At 47.8% G+C, this 24317-nt stretch overlaps 1 protein-coding gene across 11 annotated transcripts in view; it reads right to left on the bottom strand.

The window, feature by feature from the left end:
- Nucleotides 1–24317, bottom strand: part of sox5 (SRY-box transcription factor 5) — a 398924-nt gene that overhangs the window by 87559 nt on the left and 287048 nt on the right. For 9 of the 11 annotated variants that reach the window (XM_055652833.1, XM_055652831.1, XM_055652834.1 and 6 more), the window contains 2 exons: nt 22668–22797; nt 9339–9418 (listed from right to left, as the gene is read on the bottom strand). In XM_055652833.1, coding sequence (XP_055508808.1) covers nt 9339–9418; nt 22668–22797 — 210 coding nt within the window. The remainder of the gene's footprint in view (nt 1–9338; nt 9419–22667; nt 22798–24317) is intronic. The other 2 variants (XM_055652828.1, XM_055652837.1) reach the window with 1 other exon arrangement.

Below are 24317 nucleotides of genomic sequence, written 5' to 3'. Positions count from 1 at the left end.
CGCCTTCTCCCTGCAACCGCGTGGGTTTTCTCCTGCTGCTCCGGTTTCCTCCCACATTCGAGAGTCGTAGGTTAATTGCTTTCTGTACATTGTTCCCAGTGTGTAGGATACAACCAGTGTAAGGGTGATCGATGGTTGACGTGGACTTGTGGAGGATGAAATACGGCCTGATTCCACGCTGTATCTCTAAAACTAAAACTAAATATCTTGATGCCGGTGAAGGTTGGTACAATTACTTGAATTACAGCATCACTCTGAAGAAGGGTCCCGACCAGAAACCTTGCTCGACCATGCTCTCCCAGGATGCTGCCTGACCTGCTGAGTTACTCTAGCATTTTGTGTCTTTCTTTGGGTAAACCAGCATCTGCAATGTTTAGGAATGAACTGCAGATGCTGGAAAATTGAAGGTAGACAAAAATGCTGGAGAAACTCAGCGGGTGAGGCAGCATCTATGGTGCGAAGGAAATAGGCGACGTTTCGGGTCGAGACCCTTCTTCAGACAATACCTTGTTTCTATTTTACTAACACAGTCTTGTGCAAAAGTGAGTCGTCTGTATCAGAAAGGACCTGGAATTATTTGCCAACTGGGGCTCGCTGGCATCTGCATTTGGCTTCAATAAAATAGCTTTGGGCTTTCCTTTATTAACATAGAGCAACTGCGTTATTAAACTATAGATAATAGACAATAGGTGCAGGAGCAGGCCATTCGGCCCTTCGAGCCAGCACCGCCATTCATTGTGATCATGGCTGATCGTCCCCTATCAATAACCCGTGCCTGCCTTCTCCCCATATCCCTTGACTCCACTAGCCCCTAGAGCTCTATCTAACTCTCTCTTAAATCCATCCAGTGATTTGGCCTCCACTGCCCTCGGTGGCAGGGAATTCCATAAATTCACAACTCTCTGGGTGAAAAAGTTTTTTCTCACCTCAGTCTTAAATGACCTCCCCTTTATTACAAGACTGTGGCCCCTGGTTCTTGGTTCTTGGTTTCTTGGTCCTCCAAAATATTCCAAATGGAATTTAAACTGGAGGGAGGACTTAAGCCAGAAAGGGTTATTGGGAAGAAAGAGCTACTTTAAATTTAGTTGCATCTGGTTGGGTAACTATAGTAGGGTGGAGATTATTCCATGTTTTAATTGTGTGGGGGAAGAACGAATTTCTGTACACATCTGTCTTGTTAGCTGGGATCCCAAATTGCATTGAACGCCCTCGTCTGCTCCTAATTGGTTTGGGTTTGGTGTAGGTCTTGTAATCTATGTCGAGCTGACCATTTAACATTTTCTGGTTCTGGACTCGGCCAACATTGGGAACATTTTTCCTGCATCTGCATCACTCATTCATACACAAAGGGTTAAGGGTCCCACAAAGGGTTAAAGCCCGGTGCCACCTCGGCACAGAATCCCACCACCTCGCTCCTGCTCTTCCCACTCGAAGAAGTACAGCAGGCGCTACAAATCACAGCAGCAGCAGCATGTCCAGATGCTGCAATCGAGGTAACTTCATTACATTCCTCGACTCGGGTGAAAGTATTAAGCGCTGGCTGATCTGCACTTCACAAGCCAATCCACGCACAGAAGAGTAATCCATTACAATATGTTCCAGCATCTGCTTCCCCGTATGATGCATGACCTCTTCAATTGACCCTCTTTGTATAGTGCCAGCATTTCTGTTTATTACTGAAGGGCTACCAACTCATCTTCAGCTTATCAGTCAGCAAATACATCTCCATTCAAAACCGGACTCATACTCGCACTGGCACCCAATCCCCAGCAGTATATCCTCATCATTTATTTCCCAACAGCCAAGGCCATAAATCGATGTGTTTCTCCTCCCCCTTCCACTGCCTCTTTCACATATATATCTCTCACTAGAGTTGCTGCCTCACAGCGCCAGAGAACCCGGGTTCGATCCTGACCACGGGATCTTCGGTTTCCTCCCACACTCCAAAGACGCCCAGGTTTGTAGGTTAATTGGCTTGGTGTAATTGTAAATTGTCCCCAGTGTGTGCAGGATAGCACTGGTGTACGGGGATCGCTGGTCGGGGAGGACTCGGTGGGCCGAAGGGCCTGTTTCCGTGCTGTACCTCTAAACGTAAAGCTAAAACAAACTATCACACACTGTATCCGCAAGACATGTAAATACTGACTTGCTGTAGCTCTGCATGTGACAAGATTCACAGGTCAACCTCCTTAACGGTGACCCCTGCACTGATCAGCTCTCCCAGTGAGGTAAATCTATAGCCAATTTATTATCAATCAAGCACCTGACACTATGAATGCCCCCGGACTTCCTGTATCCAAAACCTCATACAATAGGGAGGCAAGTCCCCATCTTGCTGCTCATTCAATTGCTTTATTTTTTATTTTAAACCTTTGTGTTTTTCTCTTAATAAAAAGAGATCTCAAAAATGCACATTACAATGTTTAGTTGAGTTGAGTTTAGAAATACAGTGCAGAAACAGGCCCCTCCAGCCCACCGAGTCCGCACTGATCAGCGATCCTCATACACTAACACTATCCTACACACACACACACACACACACACACGAGGGACAGTTTTACCAAAGTCAATTAACATACAAGTCTGGACATCTTTGCTATGTGGGAGGAAACCGGAGCACCCGGAGAAACCCCACACAGGTTACTGGGAAAACGTACAAACTCCGTACAGACAGCACCTGTGGTCAGGATCGAACATAGAAACATAGAAAATAGTTGCAAGAGTAGGCCATTCGGCCCTTCGAGCCTGCACCGCCATTCAATATGATCATGGCTGCTCAACCCGGGTCTCTGCCGCTGTTAGGCAGCAACTCTACCGCTGCGCCACCGTGCGGCCCTATGATATCGTAATGGTGTCATGCATTTCCCCCACATGGTTGTTCGGTTGAAGAAAGATAGACACAAAGTGCTGGAGTAACTTAGCCGGTCGGGCAGCATCTCTGGAGAACATGGATAGGTGACGTTTCGGGTTAGGACCCTTCTTCAGACTGATTGTAGGGAGGGGGAGGAACTAGAAGTAGGAGCATACCAGGACAAATCAGGGCCAACATCAGATGACCACAGGCAGAGGGTGGTTCCCTGATTGTCTGATTGTTGATGGTGTGATTCCAAGAGGGTTTCTTGATTAGTACGGGTGACAGGGGTGATGGGGAGAAGGCAGGCGAATGGGGTTGAGAGGAAAAGATAGACCAGCCGTGATTGAATGGTGGAGTAGACTTAGAGTCATAGGGTCATGTAGTATGGAAACAGGCCCTTCAGCCCAACCTGCCCACACTGACCAACTAGTCCCACCTGCCTGCGTTTGGCCCATATCCCTCCACACCTGTCCTATCCATGTACCTGTCTAATTGCTTCTTAAACGCTGGGATAGCCTCAACTACCTCCTCCGGCAGCTCGTTCCATACACCCACCATAACTTTGCATGAAAAGGTTACCCCTCAGATTCCTATAAAATCTTAAGACACAGTATGGGCAGTTACATGGATAGGACAGGTTTAGAGGGATATGGGCCCAAAGCCAGGGGGGTGGGGGGTGGACTAATGTCGATGGGACAGGTTTGTTGGTGTGGGCGAGTTGGGCCGAAGGGCTTGTTTCCATGCTGACTATGACTCTATGACTCTATGCAGTATTACCCATGGACTGGTGGAATGGGTGGTGGTTTGGATATCCAGCACAGAATATTACAGAGGGACATGCTGCTCCGACAACACGACAGCGGTCACCAACAAGGCTCAGCAGCGGCTGCACTTCCTGAGGGTCCTCAGGAAGCACAACCTGGACTCTAACCTGCTGCTGACCTTCTACCGCTCGTCCATCGAGAGCCTGCTGACATACTGCATTACAGCATGGTATGGCAGCTGCACCATGGCAGACAGGGAGAGGCTTCAGAGGGTAACCAGGACAGCGCAGAAGATCATTGGTTGCCCTCTCCCCTCCCTGATGGACATCTACACCTCCTGCTGCCTTAGCAGGGCAAAGAAGATCATCAAAGACAGCTCCCATCCTGCGTTTGGACTGTTCGACCTGCTGCCCTCTGGAAGGCGCTATAGGTGCATCAAATCCAGGACAAATATACTCAGGAATAGTTGCTTTCCGATAATTATAACTACTCTTAATTCAAATTCACACATGCACTGACTTCACAGCCCAACACCCGGACTTCCATCCGTATATATGTATATAGCGCCGCAGAATTGTGCACCTATCCCCCCCCCCCCCCCCCCCCCCTTCTCCCTTCTGTTTTTGTTTTTCTGTTTCTTGTTTTTTGTACTAAATTATATGTATGCACTGAGTATGAGCAGCTTTTAATTTCATTGTACATGTATAGTGACAATAAATGGCATATCTATCTATATCTTCTCTCCACCACTGTCTGATAAAACTGTACAAATGTTGACTTCTTCCCTTACTAGACTATGAGCAAAAGGATGCTAAGTACTACTGAGCAGTTGTTTCGCTTTTGATACATTTATCATTCTTGCCGTGTGTTCAGGGAGATATATTATGTAAAGAAAGAACGGGCATTTCTATAACATGTTTCACATCCTTAGATCACCTCCAAAACATTTCACAGCCTAAGAAGTATTTCTGAAGTGAAATCACTGTTTGATTTGCAAGCAAATGCATCTATCAAAATATATTCCAGGTCCCACGATGAATAAGGAGACAAATGATTACATGTCTATCAGCTTGCCACTGTTTGGTTGAAGATAAGACAAGATTGGGAGGAATCCCCTGCCCTTTTAGATACCATCTACGCAGATCTCCTTTGTATATCCAAGCAGGTAGAAAGAGACTTCATTCATTACCCTTTCATAGAAACATAGAAAAATAGGTGCAGGGGTAGGCCATTCGGCCCTTCGAGCCAGCACCACCATTCAATATGACCATGGCTGATCATCTAAAATCAGTACCCAGTTCCTGCTTACTCCCCATATCCCTTGATTCCTTTCGCCCTAAGAGCAAAATCTAACTCTCTCTTGAAAAGGTTCGCCTAACAAAAGTACCAATCGATGCATTCAAATTCTTGTTCCGACAATCCGACGCCAAAGTGCCTGTCCCACTGTACGAGGTTATTCAAGAGTTCTCCCAAGTTTAAAAAAAAAATCAAACTCGTGGTAAGTACGTAGAATGTACGTTGCGGGTACGTCGGAGCTCGGGGCGTCTCTTAGCGGTTCGTAACGCTAACGGCAGGTACTCGGGAAACGCGGTAAGCTCATGCCGTTTTTTCAACGTTGAAAAATGTCCACGAGAGCCCCGTGTACCTACGAGCGGCCATTACGGTAATTCTCCGCGTTCGAATCAGGGGAAACTCGGGAGAACTCTTGAATTAGCTCGCACAGAGGGACAGCCCCATAACCCTAACGTTAACCCTAAACCAAACCCCCTGCTACATTCAAGATAGACACAAAATGCTGGAGTAACTCAGGCTGCGTCTCTGGAGGGAAGGAATGGGTGACGTTTCGGGTCGAGAGTCGGGGAGAGACCCTTCAGGTCGAGAGTCAGGGGAGAGGGGAACTAGAGGTATGAAAGGGCAAGGTGTGAAAACGGATCAAAGGGGAAGTTGATCAAGGTCATGGGGAATGGATCATCGTTAGCTGAGGGGAAGGTGACATCGAAACATACAGTCAGTAATATTTAATCAGGAAGACAGTGGAACTGGTCGGAGAACTAGGAGTGGGGAGGTGCGGAGAGAGAGGGAAAGTAGGAGCTACTTGAAGTTAGAGAAATCAAAAATCATACCGCTAGACTGTGAGCTGCCCAATCAAAATATACAGTAAGGTGCTGTTCCTCCAATTTGTGTTGGGCCTCACTCTGACAGTGGACGAGGCCCAGGACAGAAAACCAGCCAAGCAGCATCTGCAGTTCCTTCCTCAACCCTCCACATTCCTTGCTCTGACTTCACAATTCACAACTCTTCACCCCGTCTGTCTCACACTTCATACTTGTATCTCTGCCCTTTGTGCCAACCATCCATCTGCCTGCCCGTCAAAACTAAACTCCTGCCTGCGTCCACAGATTCTCCGCCGCCCTCTCTCCTGCCTCTCCTCTCCTCCAGCTTTCTTCCCCCCTCCTCCTGCAATCAGACTGAAGAAGGGTCCTGATCTGAAACATCCCCATGTTCCCCAGAGATGCCGCCTCTCCTCTTTTATTTTGTATGGGGCAGCATTTGAGGTGCGGTGGATCGGTGATGTTATGGGTCAGGAGCCTTCTTCAGACTGAATGTAGGAAGAGCAGGGATCACAGAAAGGGAGCAGTGAGAGAGGATGTCAGAGAGAGAGAGAGAGAGAGAGAGAGAGAGAGAGAGAGAGAGAGAGAGAGGGAGAGAGAGAGAGGGGGGGAGAGAGAGATAGAGGAGTCAGAGAGAGACAGAGAGTGAGAGAGGATCTCAGACAGAGAGAGAGAGAGAATGTCAGAGAGAAGAGGGAGAGAGAGAGAGGGAGAGAGATGAGAGAGACAGTGAGAGAGAGAGAGAGAGAGAGAGAGCGAGAGAGAGAGAGAGGAGAGAGAGAGAGAGAGAGAGAGAGAGAGAGTAGAGAGAGGGAGGAGAGAGAGAGAGAGAGAGAGGGAGAAAGAAAGAGACAGAGAGGAACACAGACAGAGACAGAGAGAGAGACAGTCAGTGAGAGAGAGAGAGGCAGAAAGAGAGACAGTGGGAGAGAGAGGGAGGCAGCGAGAGAGAGACCGGGATAGAGAGAGAGAGAGGGGGACACAGAGTTAGAGACAGACAGAGAGAGAGAGAGAGAGAGAGTGAGATAGAGAGAGAGAGAGAGAGAGAGAGAGACGAGAGAGAGAGAGGAGATGAGGTTCAGCAAAATAAATTGTAAAATGTGAACTTTTACAATTAAACATTTCTTGTTATCTCAAAAAAAGAAGAAAGAGGGGATCTCAGAGAGAGAGAGTGAGGATGTCAGAAGAGAGGGAGAGAGAGGGAGAGAGAGGGGAGGCAGAGGGAGAGAGAGAGATTGATTCAAAGTAAGCAAACCCAAGGAACTGCAGATGCTGGTTTACAAGAAAAGACACAGTGCTGGAGTAACTCAGGTTTTGTATTAATTAAACAAGCGTGTTATTTCAAAAATGCATAAATCAAACATGCATAAAAAACGAGGTGCCTGGACAACAAACGGCAGATGCTGGTTTACATTTAAAAAAAGACACAATGTACTGGAGTAACTCAGTGGGTCAGGCAGCATCTCTGGCGAACATGGATAGGAGACGTTTCGGGTTGGGACACTTCTTCAGACTGATTGTGGTGCGTTGGAGGAGAAAGCTGGAAGAGGTGTGGAGGAGGATTAGTGTCTCGTTGAGCCTCTGTATAGAATATTCACACAGACTCATGAATTAGAACGTAATCTTCTTCAGCATGACATTGGGCAGGTTGCTGAATCAGTGGGAATTTCTTGGCAAGCATGTTCTACTTCCCTCAGTTTTCCAGCTCAGTCTTGGTCAGGCCCAACTCCACACGCGAGGTCCTGCAGAGTTAGTTGCTTCCAGCCAACACATGTTAGGCTCTCTCAAGCAGCAGGGTGCCTTTGTCAAGCAGTTACTTGTTAAAGGTTAACTTTTTCCATTTACCACTTTGTTTTGTGAAATATCCCCAAAGGGCGGTAAGCTGGTGCAGCTGGTAGTGCTGCCGCCTCACGGCTTTGAAGACCCGGGTGTGATCCTGACCTGGGGGGCTGGCTGTGTGGAGTTTGCTCGTTCACCCTGTAATCGAGTGGTTTCCCCCGGGTGCTCCGGTTTCCAAAGACATGCGGGTTTGTAGATTATTACCTCCCTTTTTATGAATCATTGATTTATGCATTTTTGAAATAATGCACGACTTTAATTAGTACTTGGTCGGTTAATTTCCCCAATGTGAAATTGCCCCTATTGTGTAGGGGGGTGGATGAAGAAGAACTAGTGTGAATGGGTGGTCGATGGTTGGCATGGACTCGATGGGCAGAAGGGCCTGTTTCCATGCTGTATCTTTCAATCAAACGTTGGTTGCTGGGGGGGGGGGGGGGGGGGGGGGGGGTGGAGGGGGGGGTATTAATCAGTTTTTCTGCACTGCATGATTAAGTACAGGAAACAAATTAGAGGAGAAGGTATTGGTCTCGAGGTCCAAGCTTTCGGCTTCAGAGATACAGCGAGGAAACAGCCCCTTCAGCCCATCGAGTCCAGGCCGCCCAGCAGTCAATGTGGGAGGAAACCGGGGGCGGGTGACATGGAGAACGTGCAAACTCCACACTGGCAGCACCCGAGGTCAGGATCGAACCCGGGTCTCTGGTGCTGTGTGAGGCGGCATCTCTACTGCTGCCCCATTGTGCTGTCCTTATTGTATTTATTGTTTAAAATGTTCATTGAGATAGGTAAGTTAAACTTTCTATCAGGTCAGGTTTTTGATTTCCAGGTTATGCCGGGCGGTCTCTCACTATATCTGTGTGTCATAGAGACACACAGCATGGAAACAGGCCCTTCGGCCCAAAGTGACACCCAAACCAATAGCGGCGAATTGTGGACGCAGCCCGGACCTTCACACAAACCAACCTTTCCTTCCATTGACTCCATTTACACCTCACGCTTCCTCCGCAAGGCCAGCAATCGATCTAGGACCAGTCGCACCCCGGCCACTCCCTCTTCTCCCCACCCCCCATCGGGCCAAAGGTGTAGTAGCGTGAATACGCACACCTCCAGATTCAGGAGCAGTTTCTTCCCAGCTGTTATCAGGCAACTGAACCATCCTACCTACCACAACCAGAAAGCAGTCATGGACTACTCTCTACCGAATTGGTGACCCTGGGACTATCTTTGATCGGACTTTGCTGGATTTACCTTGCACTAAACGTTATTCCCTTTATCATGTATCTTTACACTGTGAATGGCTCAATTGTAATTGTGTATTGTCTTTCCGCTGGCTGGTTAGCACGCAACAAACGCTTTCACTGTACCTCGGTGCACGTGACAATAGTCAGTGTGGAATTCTCTGCCTCGGATGGCGGTGGAGGCCGGTTCTCTGGATGCTTTCAAGAGAGGGCTAGATAGGGCCCTTAAAAATAGCGGAGTCAGGGGATATGGGGAGAAGGCAGGAACGGGGTACTGATTGAGGATGATCAGCCATGATCACATTGAATGGTCGTGCTGGCTCGAAGGGCCAAATGGCCTGCTCCTGCACCTATTGTCTATTGTCTATTGTCTAATAGACTAAACTGAACCTAAAATAAGAGTTTGGCTCATCTGACAGTGGCTTCCACTTTGCTGCCCATGCCGTATCTTTCAATCAGTCAATCAGTCAATCGATCAATCTACTCCGAAGCGCTGCCCCTGAGCCTTGCGCTCCTCATCCACAACATGTCCTACCTGTAACTGGAGCTGGCCAAGTCCTGGGGTTGCAGCTGCAGCCATTGTCGTGGGGATAAGCTGGAGAGGATAAGGTTCATCTGCAGGATTGAACATTGCACGTCTTAGAAACATCTTATAGAAACACTCCACCACCCAATTCCAAACAACATGGTCAAAGCCAACCTCCCCATCACCATTCTTCACAAGAACGATGTCTGCATGGATAGAGAACTTCAAAATTAAGAGTTCCACAAACGCCACCAAGAATTGATTAACCCATGTAAAACGCAAAGTGCCGGAGTAACTCAGCGGCTCAGGCAGCACAGAGTCACAGAGTGATACAGTGTGGAAACGGGCCCTTCGGCCCAACTTGCCCATGCCGACTACCATGTCCCACCTACTCTAGTCCCACCTGCCTGCATTTGGCCCATAACCCTCCAAACCTGCCCTATCCATGTACCTGTCCAAATGTTCCGATCAAGTACTCCTCCGGCAGCTCGTTCCATACACCCACCACCCTTTGTGTGTAAAAGTTCCCCTCAGGTCCCTATTAAATCTTTTCACCCCCTCACCTTAAACCTATGCCCTCTGCTTTTCGATTCCCCTGCTCTGGGCAAGAGTCTCTATGCGGCTACCCGATCTATTCTGCTCATGATTTTGTACACCTCTATACGATCACCCCTCATCCTCCTGCGCTCCAAAGAATAGAGACCCAGCCTTCTCAACCTCTCCCTGTAGCCCAGGCCCTCGTGTCCTGGCAACGTACTCTTGCCCTCGACCTCTCAACGAGAAAACTAATGATGAATTTAATAACATAGACACAAGGGACTGTGGATGGAACATGGAACATAGAACAGTACAGCACAGGGACTGGCCCTTCAGCTCCAAACATGATGCCAAGTTAATCTGATCTCATCTGCCTGATGATATAAAATACCATTACACGCCACCGTCATATCTGCCTCCACCACCACCCCAGGCAATGTATTCCAGGCCCCGACCACTCTCTGTGTAAAAAGACTTGCCCCACACATCTCCATTCAACCTTCCCCCTTTTATCCTATAAGCTACGCCCTCTAGTGTTGAACATTTCTACCCTGGGAAAATAGTTCTGACTGTCTATCCCATCTATGCCTCCCACATCTTTAATTCTTCTACCAAGTCTCCCCTCAACCTCCGTTGCTCCAGAGAAAACAATCTAAGTCTATTCAGCCTCTCTCTGCAGCTGAAACACTCTAGTCCAAGAAGGATTCTGATAATCCTCCCCTCCACTCTCCAAAGCTTCCATATCTTTCCTGTAATGGGGCGACCAGAACCAAAGATCCGACAGCAGAGCAAGATAGACTACTCCTTCTAAACGCAATGGGCTGACGTGTAGTACGCAACGGAGTGGAACCTGGGCCTTTTTTTCATCCATTTCAGTAACCTGACCCGACCCGACCCGACTCGCAGTGTAATCAACGTTGCGGGGGAACAGTTTGTGTTAATGAATTATAATTCTGAAAATGAGGAGAAGATTTTTACCAAAGCACTTTGATTTTTACGAGGATGTTCCCGTAACCGGCTTCCGTCTCCGTTACGGGATCTTTGGTGCGGAGACGGAAGCCGGTTACGGAAATGGGACCGAAAATTACCCATGAATCTGCCCATGACCGTACCGCGTCTTTTTTGTCGAGTGATCTATCTTGCTCGCTATAGGATCTTTCACCAGAACTGTACACAATACTCCAAATGCAGACTAACCAAAGCCCTGGAGAGCTACATCGTGACTTCCTGACTTTTATATGCAATCCCCCAGCAATGAAGGCAAGGATACCATACGATGCTGGAATTTTGCGTGGACACAAAATGCTGGGCCTGTCCCGCTAGGCGGATGTTTTAGGCAACTGCCGGCGACTGTCATAGTCGTGGCAGGTCGCCAAAAAAACGGCGACAACCTACGCCATCCTGGCGACAACCTACGACAGCACCAACGTCAGGAGAAGTCGAGCTACGATCATTGGCGCCAAACCCACTGTTGGCGAGAAATTTTTCAACATGTTGAAAATTTAGCGGCAACCAGAACGACGCTACGACTTTTTGCGTGACTGAGGAGACGACTCCCGGCCATCGCCGGCGAATATGTGGTGACAAACTAGTCGCCTGTAGTTGCATAAAAAATTGCCTAAGTGGGACAGGCCCATTAGGTTGCAATGATGATTCAATGTTTCAACGATACTTTATTGTCACATGTACCATACAGTGAAACACTTTGTGATACGCACAACCCAGTAACATTATAGAGCAGACCTCACCTACGCAGTGCACTATCTTCCGAGCTGAAAAAGTTACAAAAATAGCACAAATTGAGAATTAAATAGAAGGAAATTGTCCCAGCTATTGATCTAACGTTATCTTGTGGGCTGAATCTACAGCTGTTCAAAAATTATAATAATGTAGTCTTCCGCAAGTTCACAGGTTGAAAAGTTATAGGAGTAGAATGAGGCCATTCGGTGCCCCTAGTCTATTACGCCATTCAATCATGGCAGATCTATTTTTTCCCCTCAACCCCATTCCCAAGGCTTCTCCCCATAACCCTTGACACCCGTTCAAATCAAGAATTTGTCTATCTCTGCCTTAAAAATATCCACTGACTTGGCCTCCACAGCCCTCTGCGGCAATGAGTTCCACAGATTGGCTATATTTAAGAGGGAGTTAGATGTGGCCCTTGTGGCTAAGGGGATCAGAGGATATGGAGAGAAGGCAGGTACGGGATACTGAGTTGGATGATTAGCCATGATCATATTGAATGGCGGTGCAGGCTCGAAGGGCCAAATGGCCTACTCCTGCACCTAATTTCTATGTTTCTATTAACTACTCTCTGACTAAAGAAATTCTTGCTCACCTCCTTTCTAAAAGAGCGCCCTTTAATTCTGAGGCTATGACCTCTGGTCCTAGACTCTCCTACTAATGGAAACATCCTCTCCACATCCACTCTATTTATTCCCTTCCCACTGGGCTCGGTACAATGGGACCTTTTTGACATAATGTGGTCAAAGGTGAAATGCCAAAAACTAGAGGTCATAGCTTTACAGTGGGCAGATTTTAAAGGGGATGTGGGGGGCATGTCTTTTACACTGAGAATGAGAGAATGGTTGGTGCCTGGAACAATCTGCAGAGATGGTGGTAGAGGCAGATACGAGAGTGGTGTTTAAGAGGCTTTCAGATTGGTACAGTTTAGTTTAGTTTAGTATAGTTTATTGTCACGTGTACCAAGGTACAGTGAAAAGCTTTTGTTGTGTGCTAACCAGTCAGCGGAAAGACAACACATGATTACAATCGAGCCATTTACAGTGTACAGATACATGATAAAGGGAATAATGGTTTGTGCAAAATAAAGTCCAGTAAAGTCAGATGATAGATAGTTTGAGATTCTTCAATCAGGTAGATGGTAGTTCAGGACCGCTCTCTATTTGTTGATAGGATGATTCATTTGCCTGATAACAGCTGGGAAGAAACTGTCCCTGAATCTGGAGGTGTGCGTTTTCACACTTCTGTGCCTCTTGCCTGATGGGAGAGGGGGGGGGAAGAGGGAGTGGCCAGGGTGAGACTCATCCTTGATTATGCTGCTGCTGGCCTTGCCGAGGCAGCGTGAGGTGTAGATGGAGGTTGGTTTGTGTGATGGTCTGGGCAGCGTCCACAATTCTCTGCCGTTTCTTGCGGTCTTGGATGGGGCTGTTCCCAAACCGTGCTGCGACGAATCCCGATAAAATGCTTTCTACGGCGCATCTGTAGATTCCCTGGATATGCAGGGAATGGCGGGATACGGATCACGTGTGGGCAGGGGAGATGAGTTCAACTTGGCATCATGGATATTGTGGGCCAAAGAGTCTATTTTCTGTGCTGTACTGTTCTATGCTCTGTGCACAATGTGTGTCGGGTATATTTATGAATCCATTATCCCGTTGCCATGGTAACCAATAAATATCAGCCCAGACTGATGCGACATCTGGACCGATAGAACCATGAGCCAAGAGTCAAGAATATTTAATCATTACATGCACAGACAACGGAACATTGAAATTCTTATTTGACCTAATCCATATTATGCAAAACCTCTTTTGTTTCTAGTTTTGGAGACACAGTGTGGAAACAGGCCCACTTTGGCCCACCAAGCCCATGCCAACCAAAGATCACTCTACACACACCAGGGACAATGTACAGGGGCCAATTAACCGACAAACCTGCGCGCCTTTGGAGCGTGGGAGAAAACGCACGCAGTCACAGGGAGAACGTTCAAACTCCACACAGGCAGCATCTGGTCAGGATCGAACCCAGGCCTCTGGTGCCGCGAGGCAGCAACTCAACCCGCCATGCCACTGTGCCGATGAAGCCAATTAACCTGCAAACCCGCACGTCTTTGAAGTGCGGGAGGAAACCAGAGAGCCGGAGGAAACCCACCTGGTCGTCGGGGAGAACGTGCAAACTGCACCCGCAGGCAGCAGCCGAGGTCAGGATCGAACCCGGGTATCTGGCGCTGTGAGGCAGCGGCTCTACCCCCGCGCCTCTGTGGACAATCCTCCAAAGCCGAACGCAACATTTTCATATAAACTAATCCACAAATTATCCAATGCCAAATAATCATCAATGCCAATGTGACAATTTTACGAGATCAAATAATATCTCAGCAGGCGGTTTAAAATATCCGCCCTGTGTCTTTCCACTGATCTGTTTGTTTAGATTCTCACTGCTCGTACTGGACGCTTGTTAAAACGCTCCCTACCGACCAGTTAACACTGAGTAACATTCTCACTCAGAGCAATGTCTGCATCTGGAATGAACTGCCAGAAGAAGCTAAAGAAGCAGATAAAGTTATTTATCTGAAAAGACATTTGGATTTGGATGGATATGCACAGATAGGAAAGATTTAGAGGGTTATGGGCTGAATGCAGAATTAGCACAATGTACCAACTTGATTGACTATTAGACTATAAGACATGCAGTCGAAATAGGCTTATTGGGTTTTACTAAGTCATTCATTCAATCATGGCTGATCTGTTTTTCCCTCTCTCCTGCCTTCACCCCATGACTTTTGACGCCTAATCAAGAACCTATCATTCTTCACTTTAAAAATACCCAATGTCTTGGCCTCCATCTGAGGCAATGAATTCCACAGATTCACCACAGGAAATGGCTGGCATGGACATGGTGGGTCAAGGGTCCAGTTTCCATGCTGTAACTAGTCAATCTACACCACCCAGTCAGAAAAGCACTCTCCAATCTACCAGCACCTCATGGCATGTTGCAGTCACAGTCTCCCTATTCCTACTCAATCTCACCTTGTAGGATACCATCCCCATACAACTATTGACCTGGTGAATCTGCACACAGCTATCTCCGTAGACCAAGTCTAGTCACTGTCCTCCTGGTACAGAAACACCAGCGCCAGACACCCGGGTTCCATCCTGACTACGGGTGATGTCTGTACGGAATTTGCACATTCTCCGTGCGACCTTGTGGCCCAACTTGCCCACATTGACCAACATGTCCCATCTAGTCCCCCTCCTGCCTGCTAGAATGTAGGATAGAACTAATGCTCAAGATGATTGTTCAAGAAGGAACTGCAGATGCTGGAAGATCGAAGGTACATAAAAATGCTGGAGAAATTCAGTGGGTGCGGCAGCATCTATGGAGCGAAGGAAATAGGCGGCGTTTCGGGCTGAAACCCTTCTTCAGACTGATGGGGGGTGGGGGGGGGAGAAGGAAGGAAAAAGGGAGGAGGAGGAGCCCGAGGGCGGGGGGATGGGAGGAGACAGCTCGAGGGTTAAGGAAGAGGAGGAGACTGCAAGGGCTAGCAAAACTGGGAGAATTCAACGTTCATGCCATCCGGCCGCAAGCAACCCAGGCGGAATATGAGTTGCTGTTCCTCCAATTTCCGGTGTTGCTCACTCTGGCAATGGAGGAGACCTAGGACAGAGAGGTCGGATTGGGAATTGGAGGGGGAGTTGAAGTGCTGAGCCACCGGGAGTTCAGGCAGGTTATTGCGGACTGAGCGGAGGTGTTCGACGAAATGATCGCCCAACCTCCGCTTAGTCTCCCCGATGTAAATCAGCTGACATCTAGAGCAGCGGATGCAATAGATGAGGGATGATTGTTGGATGGGGCGGACTGGGTGTTCCGGTGGGCCTGTTTCTACACTGTGTCTCTACACTAAACTGTGCAGGTTCAGCAATATCTGCTGCCTCTGTTAATCCACACGATTTGCAATAAAGGCCAGCATAATATTTACTTTTCCATTACAGTTGGGACTATCCAATCGTTCAAGAAACAGTTGGGCAGGTACATGGAAAGGACAGGTTTGGACAGTTATGGACCAAGCGCAGGCCAGTGAGACTAGGGTAGCTGGGACATTGTTGGCCAGTGTGGACGAGTTGGACCGAAGGGCCTGTTTCCACACCGTATGCTGAGAGAATGCTGAGAGAATGGAGCAGCTGGGCTTGTATACTCTGGAATTTAGAAGGACGAGAGGAAAAACATATAAGATTATTGAAGGTTTGGACATGCTCGAGGCAGGAAACATGTTCCCAATGTTGGGGGAGTCCAGAACCAGGGGCCAAAGTTTAAGAATGAGGGGTAAGCCATTTAGGACAGAGACGATGAAACACTTTTTCAACTAGAGAGTTGTGAGTCTGTGGGATTCTCTGCCTCAGAGGGCGGTGGAGGCCGGTTCTCTGTATACTTTCAAGAGAGAGCTAGATAGGGCTCTTAAAGATAGCGGAGTCAGGGGATATGGGGAGAAGGCAGGAACGGGGTACTGATTGTGGATGATCAGCCATGATCACACTTGAATGGTTCGAAGGGCCGAATGGCCTACTCCGGCACTTATTGTCTATTGACTCTGTGACTCCAATATCTGCATGTTCATCTTCATCTTCATGTGTACCGGAACTTTTGTATCTATCAGGCCACCTAGTTACTACTAATCACTAGTTACTCAACATTTTGAAAAAAAAATGTTTTTTTGTCAAAGTGATCCTTCTTCACCTGCCATCTTTGTGCCCACTTATTTACCTGTCAATGTCCCCCACAGAGAACATCAGCCTCCCCCACACATCACTTTCCCAACTTGTTTTGCATCATGAGCCAAATACACTCTGTCCTCTATCTGTCATTGATATAGATTGCAAATATAAGGCCTGGATAGAGTAGATGTTTGGAGGGATATGGACCAAATGCAGGCAGGCGGGACTAGTGTAGCTGGGACATGTTGGTCGGTGTGGGCAGGTTGGGCCTAAAGGCCTGTTTCCACACTGTATCACTCTATGAATCTGTGTGGAGATTATTTTTCCACTAGTGGGAGATTCAAGGCCCAGAGACCACAGCCTTATAATAAAAGGACGGTACCTTTAGAATGGAGATGAGGAGGAATTTATTTAGTCAGAGGGTGGTGAGTCTGTGAAATTCATTGACACAGAAGGCTGTGCAGGCCAAGTCACTGGATATTTTAAAGGCGGAGATTGACCGATTCTTGATTAGGTCGGGTGTCAGGGGTTACGGGGAGAAGGCAGGAGAATGGGGTTAGGAGGGAGAGACAGATCACCCATGATTGAATGGCGGAGGAGATTTGATGGGCCGAATGGCCTAATTCTGCTCCTATCACTTGTGAACATGAAATGTCTAAGGGCATAGTTCTGTTTTGTGTATCTAATACAGTAACCCTTCACAATAACGGACCTCTATATAGCAGATTTCAGTTATAGAGGACCAAGGCTCTCGAGGCCACACATCTACCGGTGTGCCACCATGCCGCCCTTCATTAAAATCCATTAGCCAAATCCATACCCATTGCCCACTTGTGTTGGACTTCTTGCTTTTGTTCTCTATCATCCCAGCGCCTTTATAATGCGCAAGACGGTACGGGGCGGCACGGTGGCGCAGCGGTAGAGTTGCTGCCTAAAGGGACTGTCGCACTTGAGCATCATTTGCGCGTCACGCAGGTGGCGTGCGAAGATTTTGTGAATCCCAAAATCCTGGGGCACTGCCTACGCCACCACGCTTCACCACGCGCGCATAATGCATGCGTAGTGCGTATTGCGTAATGTCGTGACGCGCACGTCGTGCATCGTGACGCGTAAATGAAGTAGCGTGATTGACGCGCATATGACGGCCAAGTGGGACAGGCCCTTTACAGAGCTTGCAGTACCGGAGTTCCCGTGTTCGATCCCGACTATCTGGTGCTGTCAGTACAGAGTTTGTACCTTCTCCCCATGACCTGCGTGGGTTTTCTCCGAGATCTCAGGTTTCCTCCCGCACTCCAAAGACGTTACGTTTTGTAGGTTAATTGGCTTGGTATATGGGCAAACTGTCCCTAGTGTGTGTGGGTTAGAGCCAGCGTGCGGGGGTCGCTGGTCGGTGCGGTTTCAGTGGGCCGGAGGGCCTGTTTCCACGCTGTATCTCTAAACTAAACCAAACTAAAGACACTCCCATGAACTGCTGCTTCGATGAATGCACAGCTGGGCGCAGGAATTCTGCCCCGTGCAAACTTCAGCATGCTTAAACACAACTTGCCTTTGCCATGAATGAACGTCTACACAAACGGCTTATCTCGACACAATGCATGAACAAAAATCTCAATGAATCAAATCCATTAACCATGCATTAAATGAGGGTCCTGGGGATACAATTTATTATTGCAGCAGATCCAATATCAGAGTCATACTAATCAGTAATATTTATTCAGCTGCAAATTAATTTACAATAACCATCAACTGTTCCAGATGAGCAGAATGATACAGCTTGAATAGCTTAATCATTCTATGAAATCTAAAGTCTGCAAATCCCTCGGTGTCTTAACATCTCATGTAAGACACATTTCGGCGGGGTACAAAGCACTTTATGCTTGCTCAGTTCAGGGCAGTCAGAAAATACACATCGCACTCTTTTAAGTATGTTGCAATTGAATATGATTCTTCTTGAGTGAATGGGTTTAGTTTAGTTTAGTTTAGAGAAACAGTGCGGAAACACCGAGTCCTCACCAACCAGCGATCCCCGCACGTTAACACTATACTACACGCAACAGGGACAATTGATATTTATACCAATTAACCTACAAATCTGCACGTCTTTGGAGTGTGGGAGGAAAACGAAGAACTCGGGGGAAACCCACGCGGACACGGGGAGAGTGTACAAACTCCGTACAGACAGCACCCGTAGTCAGGATCGAACCCGGGTCTCTGGCGCTGTGAGCGATATAAGGCAGCAACTCTATCGCTGTGCCACCGCGCCGCCCTTTCTGAGGCAATAGGAAAGGTATTATCATTCCTTTTAGACCTTTTAGGTTAAACCTTAAATAAAAATAGTAATTCTCTTCTGTGGTTAACTTAAATTTCAACAATTCATCAGTGCCTGGGCGGCACAGTGGACACAAGGGAACTGGGTTCCATCTTGACCTCAGCTGCTGTCTGTGTGGAGTTCCCCGTGACCTCGATGTGCTTCAGTTTCCTCCCACATTCCAAAGACGTGCAGGTTTGTAGTTGAATTGGCCCCTCTGTAAATTGCCCCTAGTGTTGAGGGAACGGATGGGAAAGTGGGATAACGTAGAGATAGTGTGAATGGGTGATCAATGGTTGGCGATGGCATAGACCCGATGGGCCGAAGGGTGTGGTTCCATGCATTAAACTCTAAACCAAGAGCTGGGGGCATCAGATCCAAGGAGATGGAAGCACTGCACCAGGGGTGTCATAAGGAATAGGAGTAGAATTAGGCCATTCGGCCCATCAAGTCTACTCTGCCTTTCAGTCATGGCTGATCTATTTCTCCCTTCTAACCCCATTCTCCTGCCTTCTCCCCATAACCTCTGACACCAGTAATAATCAAGACTCTGCCTTAAAAATCTGCCTTAATAATATCCACTGACCTGGTCTCCACAGTCTTCTGTGGCTAGGAATTCCACAGATTCACCACCCTCTGACTAAAGAAAAGTCTCCTCATCTTCACCCTAAAAGAACGCCCTTTAATTCTGAGGCTGTGACCTGTAGTCCTAGTCTCTGCCACTAGTGGAAACATCCTCTCCACGTCCACTCTATCCAAGCCTTTTACGATTCTGTGTATTTCAATGTGGTCCTCCCTCATTCTTCTAATCTCCAGCGAGTGTAGGAGACCAGCGAGTGAGGTACTTGGGACCATCCTCACATTCCCCTCAGGGTAACAGAACTAGCGGCAGTGGAATCACAAACAAACTGCCCTGAAAGCCCTGGCGTTGCAAGTGACAGCAGTCGAGATAATAGCAAGTCAAAGAATATTGAAGTGTCTTTATGAATCTTTTGTGTATGCAAGGGCAGGAGTAGAACAGCTTTTTTACTTTCAGACAATCCCGACAAAGAGCTCATCACCCTGTGTTCAAAGCAAATCAGGTAATCCCACGGCCTACGAGATGTTCAGATACCACTCGATTTCCCTCAGTCTAGGTGGTCATGTATTATCACAAAATGGGTGCAGTTGCTATCTTCGAAAAGACTGGAGAAATACGGACTTAAGCGGCTCAGATATGCAGATCATTAAAGATAAGAGCTCAAATGTACGATGCATTAAGCATGCACGTAGATCTGAGGGTCTAGAGATAGGGATATAGAGAACTGAGGCAAAAAGGTATTGCTAAATCTTCACAAATCGTCTGTAAGGTCGCAATGAGAAAATCTGTTCTTGTTTTCAGCTCCTTAGTTTTGGGAACGGGCCAAAGTTCTGGGCGAAGGTGCAGAAATGAGACTAATTACTGCAAGACAGAGTCTTTCATCATGTGCAGAAATTGGCTTCACCTTTTAAAAAGAGTGAAGTTAAGAGCCTGTCCCACTTTCCCGAGTCCTCTGCCGAGTTGAAAGGCCATTATAAAAAATCAAGATTTTTGTGATCTACGAACTCCTCCTCACGACTATTTCTTTACTCGTCATGCTGGAAAAAAACGTCCCAACGTACCTGATGCCCCGAGTACCTACGGCTGGCATAACGAGCCGCTACGATATACCTACGGACTCCTACGGCCTCGCTACGGACATTCTCCGAGTTTGAATCACGGGGAAAACTCGGGAGAATTCGTGACTAACTCGGGGAAGTGGGACGGGCCCTTAAAGAAGAGATCCGCTAAAAATGTTCAAAATGGTAAGAAGTAAAGTAAAGAAAAGAAAAATCCTCTACTTGTTCAGACAGAAACTAGTTGGGTCATTTTAAAGGTCACCATGTATCCAATGAAGATGACATCAATTCCTCATTCTATTTTTGCCACATCTTTTCAATACAGTGTTCATTAGTCAGTCTGAATTTGCAAAGACACAGATTACTGATGCGCGTCTGTAGAGCTGCTGCTGCCTGGAGGCCTGGGTTCAATCCTGACTGTATGGAGTTTGCACGTTCTCCCTGTGTTGGCTCAGGGAACCTTCTCACGATTCCTCCCACATCCCAAAAACCGGGTGGGGGTGTAGGTTACTTGGCCTCTGTGAATTGCCCCTAGTGTGCAGGGAGTGGGTGCGAAAGTGGGATAACATAGAACTGTCATAAGCTGAGAGAATGGAGCAGCTGGGCTTGTACACTCTGGCGTTTAGAAGGATGAGAGGATATCTCATTGAAACATATAAGACTGTTAAGGGTTTGGACACGCTAGAGGCAGGAAACATGTTCCCGATGTTGGGGGTGTCCAGAACCAGGGGCCACAGTTTAAGAATAAGGAGTAAGCCATTTAGAACGGAGACGAGGAAACACTTTTTCTCACAGAGAGTGGTGAGCCTGTGGAATTCCCTGCCTCAGAGGCCGGTGTAGGCAGGTTCTCTGGATGCTTTCAAGAGAGAGCTAGATAGGGCTATTAAAAATAGCGGAGTCAGGGAATATGGGGAGAAGGCAGGAATGATTGGGGATGATCAGCCATCATCACATTGAATGGCGGTGCTGGCTCGAAGGGCCGAATGGCCTACTCTTGCACCTATTGTCTATTGTCTATTGTGATTGATAGTTGGCGTGGACATGGTGGTCCAAAGGGCCTGTGTCCATATCTTTCAATCAATTAATTAATTAATCTTCTAAGGGATTAATACATTAAATGTCTCATTACAAGAGACATAAAATAAACAAGTCTGTCAGTCCGAAGAAGGGTCTCGACCTGAAACGACACCTATCTTTGTTTTCCAGAGATGCTGCCTGAGTCGCTGAGTTACTTCAGCATGTTGTTTCCTTAGAGGAAAGACGTGATTTAATATTATCATGTATTGAAACAAAACACATGACTGCAAAGATAGACACAAAGGGCTGGAGTAACTCAATGGGTCAGGCAGCATCTCTGGAGAAAATGTATATGTAAAGTGTCGGGTCGGGATGCTTCTTCCACCAGAGATGCTGCCTGATCTGTTGAGTTACTCCAGCGTTCTGTGTCCATCCTTGGTATCAGCAGTTCCCTTTTATTACACATCAAACAAAGGATGGTGGGTGTATGGAACAAGCTGCCGGAGGAGGAAGTTGAGGCAGGGACTATCCCTACGTTTAAGAAACAGTTACATAGAAACATAGAAACATAGAAAATAGGTGCAGGAGGAGGCCATTTGGCCCTTCGAGCCAGCACCGCCATTCATTGTGATCATGGCTGATCGTCCCCAATCAATAACCCGTGCCTGCCTTCTCCCCTTATCCCTTGACTCCACTAGTCCCTAGAGCTCTATCTAACTCTAACCAGTGATTTGGCCTCCACTGCCCACTGTGGCAGGGCATTTCCACAAATTCACAACTCTCTGGATGAAAAACATTTTTTTTCACCTCAGTCTTCAATGACTATTCTAAGACTGCGGCCCCTGGTTCTGGACTCGCCCAACATTGGGGAACATTTTTCCCGCATCTAGCTTGTCCTTTTATAATTTTATATGTTTCTATAAGAATCCACCCCCTCCCCCTCATCCGTCTAAACTCCAGTGAATACAAGTTAAGACAGGTACATGGATAGGGCAGGTTTGGAGGGATGTGGGCCAAAAGCGGGCAGGTGGGACTAGTGTAGCTGGGACATGTTGGCCGGTGTGGGCAAGTTGGGCCGAAGGGCCTGTTTCCACACTGTATCACTTTTATGATTCTATCACTGCAATCTGTGTTGTTGCATGATCTAGTTGCAGCTAAGGAATAAAGAATGGTTTATTTCGCCCTCTGCAATAGATTCACATGACACCAGGAGATAGCGGCTGGGTCCAGATCACTTCATCATCCCTGGATTATTCAGCAGAAATCTTGCAGCCTTGTCTTGCTGACAGACTTCTAACAACATGTGGCATTTGGCGGGCCAGCTGTTCAGCTGTGGCACCGACCGCTGCATTAGGAAGATGGTCACGTCTCCCGCACACTTACTGCATCCCCCGGGTTTGTAGGAGAATCCTGGCGGCAGGAGGAATCCCTGCTGGGCTGCGGCGGCTGCCAGCGCTCTCTGGTCCGGCGGGAAGACAGGGATCATCAGCGGGGGCAACTGACCTTGGACCTGCTGGAGATGGAAAACAAATCAACAAAGGGTAGCGCGACGTCCCTCGCTTCCAGTGGAAAAACATCATTCTTAACGTAATTACGTGTAACCATTTGCAGCAGCAGCAGCCGTCGCAACAGCAGCACTGTTCCCTGTTTCATCGTGGCACGATACACCAACCAGACCAACAGAGGTCACGGACTCTGAGAGGATTCCCCCCGGAACGGTCCCGCCGCGGAGCGGAGAAGTCGGCCTTGGATGTCCGCTATGGGAACGGATCTGCCGGATCCAGCCACGCCGGAGTTCCAGAGCCCCGGCAACAGGAGGGCAAATTCGACCCGCTGCTCGGTCGCGGAAGTCCCGATGAGGGGGGGCGGGGACTTCCGAGGGGGATTTCAAAGTACGCTCTCGTACTTTTGCCCGGGTTAAAGTAGGTGCCGAACCACCAGCTGCTGGGCTATTGGTGGTGGACCAGTACTAATCTGGTGGTGGGTGGAATGATGCAACCAGCCCAGTGAATGGGACATCACCTTTAGTTGTAACCCAGAGGCAATGAGTTCAAATATGAATGTCACAGAGGCACACAGCATGGAAACAGACTCTTCAGCCCAACTAGCCCTTGCCGACCAAGATGTCCCATCAACACTAGTCCCACTTGCCCGCGTTTGGCCCATAACCCTCTAAACCTTTCTTTTCCTTGTTATCTGCCCAAATGTCTTTTCAATGATGTTATTGTACCTGCCTCAACTCCCTTCTCTGGCAACTCTTTCCATATACCCCTTTGTGGAAAAGCTGCCCCTCAGGTTCCTATTAAATCTTACCCCCATCACCTTAATCCAATGACCTCTGCTTCTTGATTCTCCTACTCAGGGTAAAAGACTGTATTAGGAAGCATGGTCACACCTCCCGCACCTTACTGCATTAGGTTATTGAACGAGGCAAAAAAGATCGAGCTAGACAGTTGCACGGGGACAGGTTGTTCGCCCATAATCTTCAGGGGCGGAGGATAAACATAATGAGATTTCTACAAAGGACTTCACACTCCGTCCTCTTCACATTATGTCCGGAAGACATTAATGCAATTGAATCGTTGAGAGAGTTTTCATTTTATGGCTTTCGTAAACACGGTTTTCAGCCAACTAACTGACACTAAAGATGACACCAAAGTGGGTGGTATCGTAATCAGAGAATATGATTATCAAAATTTCCCGCAGGATTTTGATCTGCTGGGCAAGCGGGCTGAGGAATGGCAAATGGAGTTTAATGCAGATAAGTCCGAAGTGCGAGGTGTTGCATTTTGGTGGGGGAGAACATTCAGTGAATGGTACGGGCTTGAGGACCTGTCCCACTTTGGCGCATTTGCACGTAATTTACGTGTCGTCATTTACGAGTCACGACGCACGACGCGCGCATGGTTCGTGGTGACCTAGGCAGTAACGCGCGGTTGCGTGCGGCGCCCCAGGATTTTGTGATGTGCAAAATCTTTGCGCGCCATCTGCATGATGCCCAAGTAGGGCAGGACCTTTATAGAGCGAGGGATC

The sequence above is a fragment of the Leucoraja erinacea genome, chromosome 22 (assembly GCF_028641065.1).
Source record: "Leucoraja erinacea ecotype New England chromosome 22, Leri_hhj_1, whole genome shotgun sequence".
NCBI lineage: Eukaryota > Metazoa > Chordata > Chondrichthyes > Rajiformes > Rajidae > Leucoraja > Leucoraja erinaceus.
The sequence above is the reverse complement of the archived record's forward strand: the minus strand, read 5'-3'. Positions and strand labels throughout refer to the sequence as shown.